The following is a 16,673-nucleotide window of genomic DNA, read 5'->3' as shown; positions in this document are numbered from 1 at the left end:
ACGGGAACACGAGTAGGAGTGGGAACAGGAATTGGAACGGGAATGGGAATGGGGACAGGAGCGGGAACAGGAATGAGAGTGGGAATGGGCACAGGAATGAGAATGGGAATGAGAAGGGTCATGGGAATGGGAATGGGGACAGGAACGGGAACAATCATTGGAATGGGAATGGTCATGGGAATGAGAATGGGAAAGGGAATGGAACAGAGCTGGGAATGAGAATGGGCAGGGCCTGATTGGCTGGGGAGGGGCTCAGCGCTGATTGGTCGCTGAGTCCATACGTTATGTGAATCTGGGCTCTGATTGGTCAGGAGCTCTACAGGTTGTGCTGCTCAGGGATTTGATTGGTCAGTGAGTGCACAGGCTGTGTGACTGAGTTCTGATTGGCCAGTGTCTCTATAGGTTGTGTGATTCTGGATGCTGATTGGTTGAGAGCTCTACAGGTTGTGCTGCTCTGGGATTTGATTGGCCAGCAGGCACAGTGCACAGGCTGTGTGACTGACTTCTGATTGGCCAGTGTCTCTATAGGTTGTGTGAGTCTGGATGCTGATTGGTCTGTGAGTCCCCAGCTTGTGTGACTCTTGATGTTGATTGGTTGAGAGTTGTACAGGTTGCGTTGCTTTGTAATTTGATTGGTTCATGAGTCCACAGCTTGTGCTGCTCTGGTGCTGATTGGCCAACAGCTTTGCAGTGCCAGGTGCTGATTGGTCAGTGCAGCTCTGAGTTCTCATTGGTCAGCAGCCCTACAGGTGGTGTGACTCTAGCTGCTGATTGGTCAGTGCATCCCGGCTTGTGCTGCTCTGGGCTCTGATTGGTTGATGGATGGATGGATGGATGGATGGATGGATGGATGGATGGATGGATGGATGGATGGATGGATGGATGGATGGATGGATGGATGGATGGATGGATGGATGGATGGATGGATGGATGGATGGATGGATGGATGGATGGATGGATGGATGATCCCATTCTCCCCACAAAGAGGAGTTCTCCACCCAAAAAACCGCATCCCGTTTTTTGGAGCGTGTCAGGGATTAAAGCTGGGCTTTCCCGGCAGCTGCGGAGCATCCCGGGGGACGAGCGGAGCCGGGCACAGCTGGAAAACAAGGGGACACGGCTGGAAAATGGGACACAGCTGGAGAGCCAGCAGAATGGGGCACAGCTGGAAAATGGGGCACAGCTGGAAAAGGGGACACGGCCAGAAAACGGGACACAGCTGGAGAGCCAGCAGAATGGGGCACAGCTGGAAAATGGGGCACAGCTGGAAAAGGGGACACGGCCGGAAAATGGGACACAGCTGGAAAACCGGACCCAGCTGGAAAACGGGATGCTCCACGCCCTGCACCTCTGCGAGTGCTTCCTCGACCCCTACCAGACCTGGCGGCGGCAGCTGAGCGGGTGAGGGACGCCCCCCGCATCCCAAATTCCCTCCCCCGTCCTGGATCCCCTCCCCTCACCCCTGTCTTTCCAGGGAATCCATCAGCTCCAAGGAGAAGAGCAAATACAAGTTCGCACCCGCCCCGCTGCCCCCCGAGTTCGGTGCCTTTTTCCAAGGTAAAAGCGGGATTTGGGAAAGGGAAGGGTCGGTGTGGGATCCCGAAGTGGGGAGAGGGTCCAGGGGTGGGATCAGGGAATATTTATAGGATCCGTGGAGGATGGTGTGTTCAGGGGTAGGTCCAAGGACCTTAAAGGATCCCGCACCTGCTCCAGGTTATCCTGTACAAATCCCACAAATATGGGATCCCACATCTGCTCCAGGTTATCCTGTACTTATCCCACATCTGCTCCAGGTTATCCTGTACAAATCCCACAAATGTGGGATCCCACACCTGCTCCAGGTTTTCCTGTACTTGTCCCACAAATATGGGATCCCACACCTGCTCCAGGTTTTCCTGTACTTGTCCCACAAATATGGGATCCCACACCTGCTCCAAGTTATCCTGGATTTATCCCACAAATGCGGGATCCCACATCTGCTCCAGATTATCCTCTACGTATCTCAGGATTATTGTAGGATTCCAGGGCAAATATAGGATGCCATTCCAGGTTATCCTACGCCTGCCCCAGAAATTTAGGATCCTGTACCTGCTCCCGTGTCCTGGGAAGAGGAACAGGATCCCAAAGCAGGAATTAAGCCCAGCACCACCTGCAGAACCCACAGAAATCAACACAACAGGGGATTTTTATCAGGGAAGCCCCAAAATCCCCTTTTAGAGGCAGCACCGTTGCAAAAATCCCCTAAAACTCCTGCCCGTAAACCCCCAACTGAACCCGAGTTTGGCACAAATCCCCGTTTTTGGGGCCAAAACCCCGTTCCTGGCACAACCAGAGCTGGAATACCTGGAGCATCCGCATCCTCTCCACCACCAGCAGGGTCCTGCACCCCCATGGGGTGGATTTGGGTAGGAAAGGGATTTTTCCCTATATTTTGGGTGAGAAAAGGAATTTTTCCCTATTTTTAGCTAGAAAGGAGCCCTTCTCTGTTTGGTTTTGGTTTTGGTTTTTTTTTTTGCTGTTTGCTCCTCTGATGAAATCTGTCCCTCCTCATCCTCACAGAGAGTTTCCAAGGTGGGAAGCAGCTCCCGGAAACAATCCAGCTCCGGATTATCCATCTTTTTGGAGCCATCCTCTCCGGATCCAAGGTACCCATGGGAGCTCCTCATTGCAGGGATAAACCCCAAAGTTTTGTTCATTCCAAGGCTGGAATTAAACCAGTAAATTTTCCAAAGCTTTTAAAAATCCTGTGTATCATTCCAGCCTTAAATTCAGTGGGGTCAGCTCAGAAAGGTTAAATTAAGTAATTAAATTCAAGAATTGAAGTATTAAAATAAAAAATAATTTTTTTTTTTAATGAATAAAAATAAAAATAATTTTCAAAATAATTGAAAATAAAATAAAATTATTTAAATTACTTATTAAATTAGGAATTAAAGAATGACGTAGAACAAATAAAATAATAAAATAAAACAAAATAACTAAAATAATTTTTATTTAATTAATTAATAATTAAATTAAATTAATAGTTAATTACTTATCGATTAAATAAAATAAAGTTATTAATAATTTAACTTAATAATAAAATAATTAAGTTTAATGAAATAAAAGAAATAATAGAAAATAATTAATTAATATTATTATTAATATTAATAATAGAAGCTAATGAAATAAAAGAAATAATAAAATAAAGCAAAATTATTTAACTTATGTAAATAAGTTAAATAATTAAATTATTGAATGAAGTTATTTTAAAATTATTAAATAGTTAAATATAATAATTAAATTACTAAGTTAAATTATTTTCTTGGACTATTACATTTAATTGTTAAAATTAATTAAATAATTACACTATGGGAGGCTTTTAAGCTGAAGCTGCTGCTTCACCACCCACTCACCTCTGGGCTGGAAGCTGAAAAATCCTTGGACGAATAATTTGGAGCCGAAATCACTTTTAACTCCCGCAGCAATTCAAAATCCATTTAATCAATAATTCCAAAATTGGCTTTAAAACGATTCACACCCCCAGGGGCTCGATAAATAACGGGATCGGTATCGGGCTCGTGTCCCAGTGGGCAACGGAATTCCCAAATTCCCACCTGTTCCCAACCCCGCAGCCCAACGCGCTCCAGGCCATCACGCCGGCGGCGCTGGATGTGCTGCTGGGGGTGCTGCAGCGGGGCGGCGGTGGGGCCCCCCCGTGCCCCGCGCTGCAGGAGGCGACACTGCGCTCTGTGGTGGCCGCGGTGCATGTCCTGCACGGCTCCAGCCCCGGCGCCGGCCCCGTGTCCCTGCGGAGCCTCCTGGATGGATATTTCAGGGTGCTCAACTCCGACCTGCCCGCGGCCTCCCTGGCGCCCGAGGCGGCCGGCGGCCTCATCGCCCTGCGGGTGCTCATGTTGGGTAGGTTGGGAATGGGGTGGGGTTTGGGAATGTGGGATGGGATGGGATGGGGCTGAGCCAGGCGCTCTGTCCGTAGACGCCATCCCGGCCATGCTGAGCTGCCAGGACCGGCCGGTGCTCCAGGCCGTGTTCCTCAGCAACAACTGCTTCGAGCACATCATCCGCCTCCTCCAGAACAGCAAGGTACGGGCTGGTGCCTCAGTGTCCCCATCTCCATCCCCTGTCCTCATCCCCTGTCCTCATCCCCATCCTCATCTCCATCTTCTGTCCTTATCGCCATCTTCATCCCTATCCTCATTTCCATCCTCTTCACCTTCCTGATGCCAAACAAGCCTGAGATGGGTGACACCAAGTTTGGATGCCTCCGTGTCCCTCATGTCCTCCCTCGTGTCCTCCCTCGTGTCCTCCCTCGTGTCCTCCCTCGTGTCCTCCCTCGTGTCGTCCCTCGTGTCGTCCCTCGTGTCCTCCCTCGTGATCTCCCTCATGTCGTCCCTCGTGTCGTCCCTCGTGTCCTCCCTCATGTCCTCCCTCATGTCCTCCCTCATGTCCTCCCTCATGTCCTCCCTCATGTCCTCCCTCATGATCTCCCTCATGTCCTCCCTCATGTCCTCCCTCATGTCCTCCCTCATGTCCTCCCTCATGTCCTCCCTCATGTCCTCCCTCATGTCCTCCCTCATGTCCTCCCTCATGATCTCCCTCATGATCTCCCTCATGATCTCCCTCATGATCTCCCTCATGATCTCCCTCATGATCTCCCTCATGATCTCCCTCATGATCTCCCTCATGAATTCCCTCATCTCCCTCCTCATCTCCCTCCTCATCTCCCTCCTCATCATCTCCCTCAATCTCCCTCCCTCATTTCCTCTTTAAATGACCCTGGGACAGGCATTTGGTGACACCAGGGTTGGGCACCTCCATCTCCATCCTCACCCTTCCTGGCTCTGAATAATCCTGGGACACATCCATGGGGTGGGGACCCTCCAGAACCCCTTCCCTGTGTCCCATGCCCACCCCGTGTCCCACAGCTCTACCTCAGCGGCTCGCGGGAGGCGGGTGAAGCCCAGGACGAGGTTCCCACGTGGAACGGGGATGGACTCCAGCAGGTACCCCATAACTCAACCATCACCCCAGTGGGCCGTGTCCCCCCCATTCCCATGTCCCAGCGGCTCCCCCATTTCCGTATCCCCGTAGGTCAACGCCAGCAGCTCCGACGCCATCGCTGTCCATGCCCTTGGGGTGCTCACGGCCATCATGAGCAACTCGCCATCAGCCAAGGTGGGCCTCCCCTGAGGAGAACACCCCAAAACCAGAGGGATTTGGGTATTTTTACCTGGGTTGAGGTGGCTTAACACGAGGTGGGGCTCATCTGGGATTCCACTGTCCCTGTGCTTCCAGGAGGTGTTCAAGGAGCGCATCGGCTACACCCACCTCTACGAGGTGCTGAGGAGCCAGGGCCAGCCCACCCAGCGTCTGCTCCAGGAGCTCCTCAACATGGTGAGCATTCCCACTTTTCCTGATTCTGGGCAAAGCTGTCGGCACTGGGTGCTCCCGTGGATCTCAGCCCCCGTTCTGAGCCCCCCCATCCTCTCCACTCTGCTGGTTTCTCAGCAGCTTCCGAGGGGTCCCGGGTCCATCTTTCACTCGGAGTTGTGCTTGGGTTTGGGAGTTCTGAGCCTTTTGGATGTGGAACTGCTCATTCTGGTGCTGCTGGGCACAGGAGGGTCTCCAGGGTGCTTCATGCATGAGGGTCTCCGAGATCCTTGATTTGTGGAGGCCTCCAAGACACTTCATGCATGGAGAGTCTTAATGCTCCGAGATTCTGGATGCACAAGAATCTTCAGAATTCTTGGTGCATGAGGGCCTCCAGGATCCTTGATACATGGTGGTCTCCAAGATTCTTGATGCTTGGGGTCCCCAAAATTCTGGATGCGCGATATCTCCAAAACTATTAACGCATGGGAGGCTCCAAGACCTTTACTCCGTGAGGATCTCCAAGATCCTTGATGCATGGAGGTACTGAAGATCCCTGATGCATGGAGTCTCCAGAATTCTTCATGCACAGGATCTCCAAAAGGATTGATGTGCAAGGGTCTCTGGCATACTTGATGCACCAGGGTCTCCAAGATCTTGAATCCATGAGGGTGTCCAAGACTCTTGATGTCTGGGGTCTCCAAATTCTGGATGTATGGGAGTCTCCAAGATTCTGGATGCACAAGGGTCTACGCAAGGTCTCTTCCTCCAGCCCAGGGCGGTCTGGGGTGGATCCATCCCTCTCCAAGCACTGGAGCTGCACCAATCCCTTCTTGTGTCCCTGCAGGCAGTGGAGGGTGACCACAGCTCCTTCCCGGTGCGTCCCATCCGCAACGAGCAGCCCCTGCTGATCCTGCTGGGCTGGCTGCCGGCATTGGAATGCCGGGATCTCCAGGTGTTCCTGTCAGCGTGGCTGCGGCGGCTCTGCGAGGCCTCCCTGCCCAGCCGCCTCACCTGCGTCAAGGCGGGCATGGTGGGCTCCCTGCTGGGCGCCCTGGCCACCGAGCCGGCGCTTCCCAGCGCCTGCTCCCAAAACCTGCTGGAGCTGCTGCGCTCCTTGGGCAGCCTCTCCATCCGGCCCGGGGAGCTGCGGCAGCTCCTGCGGCTGCTGCGGCGCGAGCGGGGCCGGGGGCCGCATCCCTACGTGGCTCCGGTCATCCGGGCGCTGTCCGGCATGGCCAGGGGCGAGGGGCCTCCCCGGGCGCTGCAGAGCTTCGACCTGAGCCCCGGCATGGCCGGGATCATGGTGCCCACCATCCAGAAGTGGCCCGGCGGCGCCTTCGCCTTCCACGCCTGGCTGTGCCTGAGCGAGGAGGAGCCAGAGCCGCTGGCGAGGCCGAAGAGGAGGCAGCTCTACAGGTGATGCTCGCTGGAGGGGGCGAGGTGAGGGTGGGGAGGGGCAGCAGCACCATCCCCGCAGTGGTTTTCTCCATGGTTTTCTCCACCAGCTTCTTCACGGCGGGCGGGACGGGCTTTGAGGCGTTCTTCACCGCGGGCGGCGTGCTGGTGGTGGCCGTGTGCACCAAGAAGGACTACATGACAGTGGCACTGCCCGAGTTTGCCTTCAACGACTCTGCTTGGGTGGGGATCATCCCCATCCCCGTCCCTGTTGCCATCAGGGACACCACAATGTCCTGATGTCCCTCTCTGTCCCCCCCAGCACTGCGTTGACATCGTCCACGTTGCCGGCCGCCGGCCCTTCGGCCAGAACATCGTCAGCATCTACGCCGACGGACACCTGCGGAAAACGGCGCAGCTCCGCTTCCCCTCCCTCCACGAGGTGGGGGATCCTCCCAGCGCCCACCCAGACCCTTCTGCGTGGCCTCACTGGGGGCTGAGTGTGATCCCTTCTCCCTCACAGTCCTTCACCTCCTGCTGCATCGGCTCCGCAGGCCACCGGACCACCACGACGGCGGCCACCGCTGCCAGCCACGCGCCGGCACCGCACGGGCCGGAGCTGGTCTTCACCCAGCACCCTGTGCTGGGACGCTCCCAGTCTGTCCCCGCCACCCTTGGTCCCCACTCTTGGACTCCCACCCAGCTGCCCACGGAAGGGGTGGTGGCCACCACGGCAGCTGGAAGCCAGGACACGGAGTGGGGCAGCCCCACCTCGCTGGAGGGTCACCTGGGCTCCGTGGCCATCTTCTGCGAGGCTCTGCAGCAAGCCCAGGTCAAGGCTCTCTTCTGTGCAGGTGTGTCAGGCTGGGACGTGGAGGATGTCCCCAGGGTGCTGGTGGTGACCGGGGTCTCCTCCACCGTGTACCAGCTCATCCCAGTCCTCTCCCCCAGGACCAAATGTCACATCCCCGTTCACGCTGGAAGGTGACTTGGTGGAGCTCAGCAGTAAACTCTTGCTGTACTACACCCCCCAGGTGAGGAGAGCTGTCCCACCCCCCTGGGGGCAGGATGAGGAGAGCTGTCCCACCCCCCTGTGCCACCGGGGACACGTCCAGGAGCATGAGGATGCTCCCACGGTGTTTTTTTCCAGGCCTGCAGGAACAACATCTGCTTGGACCTCTCTCCCAGCCACGGATTGGACGGGAGGCTGACAGGACACAAGGTGGTCAACTGGGACATCAAGGTAGGCTGAGCAAGGGGTGACCTCCCGGGGCACAGTCCCAGGGCAGGAGCCTCACAGGTCCCCTGGACCCTGCAGGGATCTCTGCCTGTGATATTGGGTCCCCTGTGACCCCTCTGTCCCATGGGTCCTCATCATCCACCGTGGGTGGTGCAGGGGAACAGGTGACTTTTGGGGAGCCCAGGTGCCATGGATCTTCTCCCCCACGCTGCTGTCACCACCCAGCAAAGCCTCTCCCCTCCCTCCCCCAGGACGTGGTCAACTGCGTGGGTGGGATGGGGGTGCTCCTGCCCCTGCTCGAGCAAGTGGTGTCCAAGACGGAGGAGCCCGAGGATGAGCAGGAGACCAACGACCTGGTGGGGCCGGAGCTGACGTCCTCCAGGAACGCCCAGGGCATGCTCATCCCGCTGGGAAAGTCCTCGGGTGAGAAGTTCAGGGGATGTGAAGCAGGAGCTGTCCTGCTTGGGTGGCTGGAGGTGACCACAAGGGGGTTCCTGGACCTGGCAGGTGTCCACCACGGGCAGGAGAAGTCTTGCCTGAGGCTCCAGGAGTTACGGGGTAATGGAGGAACCACTTGGGATGTTGCTATGACCCAGTCAGTCACAAACAAACGGTTCTGGGATGGTGAGGGTGGCTCCAGGAACCTTTGGGTGGGTGGAACGTGCTTTCTCCCAATACCCAGCTGCTCATTCCCAAGCTCAAAGCACCAGAGGCTTCCATCTCCTTAAATCTGGAGAAAACAGGAGAACAGGGTGAAAAGTTTGGAGAGACAACTGCGTGGGATCTCCAGGAAGGGGTTTGGGTGGGCCCTGGGGCTCAGGGGTCCCGGTGCCCTGCAGAGAGCAGGCTGGAGAGGAACAGCGTGGCCGCCTTCCTGCTGCTGGTGAAGAACTTCCTGCGGAACCACGCCGTGAACCAGGAGAGCCTGGTGCAGTGCCACGGGCCGGCCATCATCGGAGCGCTGCTGCACAAGGTGCGGGAGGCTCCCAAAAACCTCACCCCGCAGTCCTTGCCGATCCCAAGGGGCTGGAAGTGTCCCCTGTCCCCCGTGGCAGGTCCCTGGCACGCTGCTGGACATGAGCACCTTGATGGCCTCGCAGATCCTCATGGAGCAGGTGGCTTCTGAGGGCAGCGGGCTCCTGCTGCACCTCCTCTACCAGCACCTCCTCTTCGACTTCCGCATCTGGAGCAACAGCGACTTCGCCGTGCGCTTAGGTGGGAACAGGGATTGCCTGGGAATGTCCATCCCACCCGGCCTCCCTGGGATCCTCACACCTTCTCCCTGCAGGTCACATCCAGTACCTGGCCAGCGTGGTCAAGGACCACAAGCAGCGCATCCGCAAGAAGTACGGGGTGCAGTTCGTCCTGGACTCCATCCGGACCTACTACGGGTCAGCTGCCACACGGGGCTGGAATCCCGGAATGCTGACCGGGTGGGATTGGGAGCTGGGAGCTGTGGTTTGGCTAAACACCATTTTTGTGGGGTGGTGTCTCTCCTTCCAAAGTGGGAGCATTGCGGTGGGTGCAGGACCTTCCATGTCCCATCCCTGAGCCTGTGCCCAGCTCCGAAATCCACCCCCAGCAGCCACCAAGAGTGGGGTGGCTTCTGCAATGAGCAGACCCAAATGTGTGGGGTGGACATGTCCCGGGGTAGAAGATCCCTGGAGCTCCTCAGGTTTTGTGTTGGGGTTTGGGATGATGCTGGCGATGGTGGTGGGTGACAAGGGACACATCCCCACGCGTTTCTGTCGATCAACACCTCCAGGGAGAAGACCACGGCCACCGATGACATCAGGACGGTGCAGACATCCCTTTTCAGCCTGGTGAAGGATTTCTTCTGCAGGAGCTTCTCCGGGGAGGAGATGCAGAGCTTGCTGAACTACCTGGCAGGGGCACAGGACGAGCAGCAGGTGTGTCACCGGCCACGCTGTGGTCCCCAAATCCCGAATCATGGGCTGGGGAGAAGCCACAGATCCTGGTGGGGCACTCGTGGGGCAGTGGACAACCATCCCGGTGTCCTGCAGGTCTGTGGGGCACTGGAGGTGATCCACAGCCTGCTGAAGGGCTCCCCAGCCCAGGAGCAGCTCTTCGCCTTCCTCTTCGAGCCGGGCCATGTGGAGCTGCTCTTTTCCCTGCTGGTGCAGAAGAGGTTCTCGGATGAAGTGAGGGAAAGGGTCTTCAAGGTAGGGCAGGTCCCCAGTGCCCACCTCCTGCTGCCCCCAGAAGGGATGTCACAGCCAGGTGGCCTCTTCTCTCTGTCCCACCAGGTCCTCTACAAGATGCTGAAGTACGAGAAGGTCCCCGAGCGCAGCAAGAGCCGCCTGAAGCTGAAGGACATCGGGTACCACGGGCTCATCTCCTACCTCAGCGACATTCCCGGCTCCATGCTGCTCTTCCGCTGCCTCTCGGAGCAGGTCCTGGGGGCAGGTACCGTGTGCCAACCATCCCAGCCATGTGCCATGGGATCATCATTGGTGGCTTCCCACGAGGCTCAGCCGGGCTGAGTCTTTGGTGGCTTTTGGGGACAGCAGGAAGGGTCCCACCACTGTGCTCTTTTTGTCCACAGACCCTCCCAACTACAAGGACCTGGTGGCCGTGGTGTACCTGTCCCACCGGGCTGAGCTGAGCATCCGACTCGACATCTGCCGCAAGGTGAGCGGGGCCGGGCCACAATGGGAGGTGACAAAGGTGTCACCCCGGGGTTGAGCTCCTTGGACACCCAGCTGTGCCCAAAAGCGGTGGCCGTGGGGGTGGTGGTGACGCAGATCTGCCAGCATGGGAATGGTGCAGCTCCAGCACCCCACGATGGTTTTGGAGGATCTGGGGTGCTCCTGTTGCTGGGATGGGTCCATCCCTCAAGAGCTGGAGCAGCAGCATCCAGTGTCCTTCCTTCTCCTTCTCCTTCTCCTTCTCCTTCTCCTTCTCCTTCTCCTTCTCCTTCTCCTTCTCCTTCTCCTTCTCCTTCTCCTTCTCCTTCTCCTTCTCCTTCTCCTTCTCCTTCTCCTTCTCCTTCTCCTTCTCCTTGTCCTCCTTGTCCTCCTTGTCCTCCTTGTCCTCCTTGTCCTCCTTGTCCTCCTTGTCCTCCTTGTCCTCCTTGTCCTCCTTGTCCTCCTTGTCCTCCTTGTCCTCCTTGTCCTCCTTGTCCTCCTTGTCCTCCTTGTCCTCCTTGTCCTCCTTGTCCTTCTTCTCCTTCTCCTCCTTCTCCTCCTTCTCCTCCTTCTCCTTCTTCTCCTCCTTCTCCTCCTTGTCCTCCTTGTCCTTCTTCTCCTCCTTGTCCTTCTTCTCCTCCTTGTCCTTCTTCTCCTTCTCCTCCTTCTCCTCCTTCTCCTCCTCCTCCTCCTTCTCCTCCTTCTCCTGCAGCTCTTCCACCTGATCTACGCGCAGCAGGACCTGGTGAAGCAGCTGGCCAGGCTGGCCGGCTGGCAGGACACGCTCACCAAGCTCTACGTGAAGGAGTCCTACGAGTGCCGCCAGCGCAGCCTGAGCACCGCGGGCTGCCCGGAGCTGCTGCGCCTGTCCGAGCCCTCCGCCAAGGACAGGATGAGCCCGCCGCCCGCCGAGCTCCAGGAGCTCGATGTCTTCCTCCCGCTGGGATACGAGGCCTCGGACCAGGAGCTCTCCGAGGGCTTCTCCGACCACTCCATCTCCCCGAGCGGCCGCACCAAGTCCTTCCACTCCTACAACTTCAAGTCCTTCGACTCCTCGGACCGGGCCAGCCGCTCGTCCTCCAACCCCGGGGACGGTCCCGCCTTCGACGGCGTCTACCACCCGCTGTCCCCCTTCTCCACCTCGCCCTTCGAGCTGGGGCTGGACCTGGCCAGCACCAGCTCCATGGCCACGGCCGAGAGCGGCACCCAGACCCCGGCCAGCGGCCCCGGCACCCCCTCACCCCTGGAGAGCTTCAAGCCCTTCCCGGGAATGCGAGCGCGCAAGAGCTCCAGCCTGTCCAACGTCCTGGATGAGAGCAGCTACCAGGACGTGCTGCCCAGCGACAACGTCTCCAACACCAGCAACCCCCAGGTGAGCCCCGAACCCTCATCCCCACCATGCCGGGGCACTGCGGGTGTCAGAATCTGTGGGTATTGGTGATTCTGAGATTGTAGAAAGTCTCTGTCTTTCTGCCCCACTGCCAAAAAAGAAGCCATAATTGGTCTGTGCTGGTTTCAAGGTTGTTTATTCTGTTTATCTCTAACATGTTCTGCGGCCCTGCCACAGCTCTGTCCTGCAGGGCAGCGTGTGGGGCTCTGCCCTCAGTGGGATGGTACAAACATTATATACCAGAAACTACGTGTACTATATTTACAATAATGTGCCAATATCTGTCACCTACGTTGAACAGTGTGTTCCCAGCCTGAACCAACAGAAAAATGCCAACACCACAGTGAAACATGGAGGGCATGAAGAAGGAGGAAAAGGACAAAACACACCCAATTCCTCCATCTTGTCCCCTCTGAACCCCTAATCTAGAAATCTAAAATTTTACTTTTGCACCCATGTCACACTTAATTATTACTCTTATCAAACACTCAAAGCTTGTAATTCATCCTGTAAGATTGAAAACTCCTCTCCATGGACAGAGATCACAGCCAGTGTCTCTTGGGGCTCTGTCCAGGGGGGTTCCTGACCCCTGCCAGGGCAGCCAGAGGGAAGCTCTGGATTCCCACATGCGGGCACCTCTCACCTTCCTCTCCACCGGCAGCAAACCCCCGAGGAGGAGCTGTGCAACCTCCTGACCAACATCATCTTCTCGGTGACGTGGCGCGGGGTCGAGGGCTGGGACGAGGCGGCCTGGAGGGAGCGTGGCCAGGTCTTCTCCGTGCTCACCAAGCTGGGCACGGCCTGCGAGCTGGTGCGGCCCCCGGACGAGATCAAGCGCAGGTGAGACCCGCACACATCCCGGGGGTGCATCCCAAGGGAAGGGCACCTCCGGAGCTGCTGCTGTCCCACAGCCTGCTGGAGATGATGCTGGAGTCGGCGCTGACGGACCTGAAGGAGTCGGGCCCGGCCGCGCTGCCCGGGCTCACCCACAACGCCCTGAAGCTGCTGCGGCTGCTCCAGGATTTCCTCTTCTCCGAGGGACACAACAACCAGGCGCTGTGGAGCGAGAAGGTGGATGGGAGTGAGCAGGGATTCCCGATCCCCAACCGCAGCTCTGCTAATCCCTAATGACAACCCTGGCCCTGAAACCAGCCCCACCTGCAGAACTTGAACATAACCTCAGATTTATGCTTAAATTGAAATCAAAGCCTAATCCTAGCCTTGGGAAATAACCTCAGCCTCAATCCTAGATTTAAATCAAAGCCTAATCTTCATTTTAGGAAATAACCTGTGCCTTATTTGTAATCTTAAATAGAACCCCAATTTTAATCCTTAAACCTTAATTCTAACCCCTAATCCTAAACTTTAATCTTAAACCTTTACCATAAATGCAACCTTTTATACTCTAAACCCTGAACCTAAACCCTAAGATTAACTCATAAACTCTAAATTTAACTGTTCCTTCTAAATCATGATCCTAAACCTTAACTCCACATCTTTGTCATAAAGACCAATCCTTAATCTTAACCCTAACTCTGTAAACCCAAAACCCTATCCTTAACTCACGGCCTGTAATCTCATTTAGGATTAGGAGTACTTCCTACATCCTAAACCTTACTGCTATACCTTTGTCCCACAGCTCAGTCCTAACTCCAGCCCTATACCCCAGCCCTAATCCTGACCCCTGACCGTAAATCCTGAACCCCAACCTCATGCCAAACCCAGACTAGTTCATCCCAAATTGGGTTCTACCCTAATCCTAAACCCAAATCCGAGGAGGGCTGGGTGATGGGGCCGGTGGCTTGGCAGGGTTGGGGGGCTCACAGTGTCCCCCCAGATCTACGAGGGGGTCAGCAGCCTGCTGGACAAGCTGGGCGTGTGGCACCACCTGGCCGACGGCACCTCCGACCTCAAGGAGATGGCGCAGACGGGGCTGCGGGTGCTGGTCGGGTACATCCTGCTGCAGGACCCCCAGGTGGGTCACTGACATTCCCCCCTTTGTTGGAATTTGAGGTATTGATGGTTTTGAGATTGTAAAAAGTTTTTGTGGTTTTTTTTTTGCTTTGTTGCTAAAGAAGCAGTTATAATTTGTCTGTGCTGTTTTTAAGGTTGTTTATTTTTGCTTATCTAGAATATGTTTTGCTGCCCTGCTGCAGGTTTGTTTTGCAGGGCAGCGTGTGGGATGTTACTAATATTATATACTAGAAACTACGTGTGCTGTATTTACAATAATATGCTAATATCTATTATCTACGTTGAATAGTGTGTCCTTAGCCTAAACTAATAGAAAAATGCCAACAGCACAGTGAAACATGGAGGGCATGAAGGAGAAAAAGGACAAGACACACTTAATTTTTTTTATTTTGTTTCTTTTGAACTTCTAACTTAGAATCTTAAAATTTTATTTTTGTACCTGTGTTATACTTAATTATTATTTATATTAAACACTTAGAGCTTGTAATTCATCTTGTAAGTTTGAAAACTCTTTTCTCTGGACAGAGATCACAGACAGTGTCTCTGGGGGCTCTGTCCAGGGGGGTTCCTGACCCCTGCCAGGGTCCCAGGGGCAGCCAGAGGGAAGCCTTGGACTCATACAGCCCCCTGAATAATCAGGCTAGCCCACAGATCCGAGGCTTTGAGGGGAGGAATATCAGCAGATGGCAAAGATTTCCAAAAGAGGCTCTTACCCCGAGATATGTTGGCTCAGCTCTCTTTATTCTGTGATGTCCTTGTGGAGAGCAGGCAAAAAAGAGCACGAACAGGACATGTCAGGGGTCTGACATTTGGACAGGGTGGGCTTCCCTGGCTCTCTGCTAACCCCGTTGGGGCAGGAAGGAGGGTCCAGGGTTATCTTGATCAGAGTCACAGAGTGCCCATGAGCTCACTGTAAGTGGCCTCGTGGTGTCCCCGCCTGATGTCCCCACAGCTGCACTCGCCGGCCTACGTGAAGCTGCACAGCCTCCTGCAGACCACATCAGCCCCACGGCGGGACGAGGCCTGTTACCTGCTGGGGAAGCTGGAGACGCCCCTGCGGCGCTCCCTGGATTCCAGGTCGGAGACCTTCTCCTGGCTGGTGCCCATCATCCGCACGCTGATGGATCAGTGCTACGAGACCCTGCAGCTGCAGCAGTTCCTGCCCTCGCTGCCCCCCACCAACGGCAGCCCCACCTTCTACGAGGATTTCCAGCTCTTCTGCACCACCCCAGAGTGGAGGGGCTTCATCGAGAAGCACGTGGGTGCCGTGGGGTGGGGTGGGGTGGGGTTGGGGTGGTTGTTGTGGGGTTACCTGGATGAGGGGTGGGGGGTTCCAAGCCCTGGGAATGCCTCTCTGCTCGTCCAGGTGCAGCCCACCATGGCCCAGTTTGAGATGGACACGTTTGCCAGGAGCCACGACCTGATGTCCAATTTCTGGAACGCCTGTTACGATGCCTTGATGAGCAGCTCCCAGCGCCGGGAGCAGGAGAAGGCGGCCAGCCGCAAGTTGTTCCAGGTACTGCCCGCTCCTTGTCCCTGGGATGTCACCCTGGGGTGTGCTCTTTATCCTGGGGACGCTCTGCTCACCCCTGGGGTGTCACTCTGGGTGCTCCTCATCCTGGGGATATGTTCCTCACCCCCGGGATGTCATCCAGGGATGTGCTCCTTATCCTGGGGACATGCTCCTCACCCCAGGGATGTCACTCTGGGTTCTCAGCCTGGGGACATGTTCCTCACCCCAAGGATGTCACTCTAGGTTCTCCTCAACCTGGGGACATGTTCCTTACCCCAGGGATGTCACTCTAGGTTCTCCTCAGCCTCTGGAAATGCTCCTCACCCCAGGGATGTCACTCTGGGTTCTCCTCATCTCCTCATCCTGGGGACAACTTCTCACCCCGAGGATGTCGCTCTGGGTTCTCCTCAAACTGGGGACATGCTCCTCACTCTGGGATGTCACTCTAGGTTCTCCTCAGCCTGGGGACATGCTCTTCACCCTAGGGATGTCACTCTGGGCTCTCCTCAAACTGGGGACATTTTCCTCACCCCAGAGATGTCACTCTGGGCTCTCCTCAACCTGGGGACATGTTCCTTACCCCAAGGATGTCACTCTGGGTTCTCCTCAGCCTCTGGACATGCTCCTCACCCTAGAGATGTCACTCTGGGCTCTCCTCAAACTGGGGACAAGCTTCTTACCTCAAGGATGTCACTTTGGGTTCTCCTCGAACTGGGGACAAGCTTCTCATCCCAGGGATGTCACTCTGGGTTCTCCTCAGCCTAGGGACATGCTTCTCACTCTGGGGATGTCACTCTGGGTTCTCCTCAGCCTCTGGACATGCTCCTCACCCCAGTGATGTCACTCTGGGTTCTCCTCAGCCTCTGGACATGTTCCTCACCCCAGGGATGTCACTCTGGGCTCTCCTCAAACTGGGGACAAGCTTCTCACCCCAGGGATGTCACTCTGGGTTCTCCTCAGCCTAGGGACATGTTCCTTACCCCGGGGATGTCACTCTGGGTTCTCCTCAACCTGGGGACAAGCTTCTCACCCCAGGGATGTCACTCTGGGTTCTCCTCAGCCTGGGGACATGCTCCTCACCCAAGGGATGTCACTCTAGGTTCTCCTCAGCCTAGGGACATGTTCCTTACCCCAAGGATG

General features: G+C 55.8%; 1 protein-coding gene across 1 annotated transcript in view; it reads left to right on the top strand.

Annotated features, from left to right (window-relative positions):
• NBEAL2 (neurobeachin like 2) overlaps positions 1–16,673 on the top strand; it is a 37,660-nt gene that overhangs the window by 11,143 nt on the left and 9,844 nt on the right. Inside the window, exons 5-32 of the mRNA XM_041714285.2 lie at positions 1,061–1,401; positions 1,475–1,557; positions 2,560–2,645; positions 3,615–3,900; positions 3,977–4,083; positions 4,926–5,003; positions 5,092–5,175; positions 5,296–5,394; positions 6,218–6,789; positions 6,879–7,011; positions 7,091–7,210; positions 7,292–7,622; positions 7,720–7,802; positions 7,919–8,011; positions 8,260–8,431; positions 8,848–8,981; positions 9,064–9,223; positions 9,297–9,399; positions 9,774–9,918; positions 10,033–10,191; positions 10,276–10,435; positions 10,575–10,660; positions 11,369–12,028; positions 12,708–12,886; positions 12,958–13,117; positions 13,884–14,021; positions 14,973–15,278; positions 15,387–15,536. Of these exons, the coding sequence (XP_041570219.2) occupies positions 1,061–1,401; positions 1,475–1,557; positions 2,560–2,645; positions 3,615–3,900; positions 3,977–4,083; positions 4,926–5,003; positions 5,092–5,175; positions 5,296–5,394; positions 6,218–6,789; positions 6,879–7,011; positions 7,091–7,210; positions 7,292–7,622; positions 7,720–7,802; positions 7,919–8,011; positions 8,260–8,431; positions 8,848–8,981; positions 9,064–9,223; positions 9,297–9,399; positions 9,774–9,918; positions 10,033–10,191; positions 10,276–10,435; positions 10,575–10,660; positions 11,369–12,028; positions 12,708–12,886; positions 12,958–13,117; positions 13,884–14,021; positions 14,973–15,278; positions 15,387–15,536 (5,208 nt within the window). The remainder of the gene's footprint in view (positions 1–1,060; positions 1,402–1,474; positions 1,558–2,559; positions 2,646–3,614; positions 3,901–3,976; positions 4,084–4,925; positions 5,004–5,091; positions 5,176–5,295; positions 5,395–6,217; positions 6,790–6,878; positions 7,012–7,090; positions 7,211–7,291; positions 7,623–7,719; positions 7,803–7,918; positions 8,012–8,259; positions 8,432–8,847; positions 8,982–9,063; positions 9,224–9,296; positions 9,400–9,773; positions 9,919–10,032; positions 10,192–10,275; positions 10,436–10,574; positions 10,661–11,368; positions 12,029–12,707; positions 12,887–12,957; positions 13,118–13,883; positions 14,022–14,972; positions 15,279–15,386; positions 15,537–16,673) is intronic.

Source organism: Taeniopygia guttata, chromosome 2, assembly GCF_048771995.1.
Source record: "Taeniopygia guttata chromosome 2, bTaeGut7.mat, whole genome shotgun sequence".
Lineage (NCBI taxonomy): Eukaryota > Metazoa > Chordata > Aves > Passeriformes > Estrildidae > Taeniopygia > Taeniopygia guttata.
The sequence above is the reverse complement of the archived record's forward strand: the minus strand, read 5'-3'. Positions and strand labels throughout refer to the sequence as shown.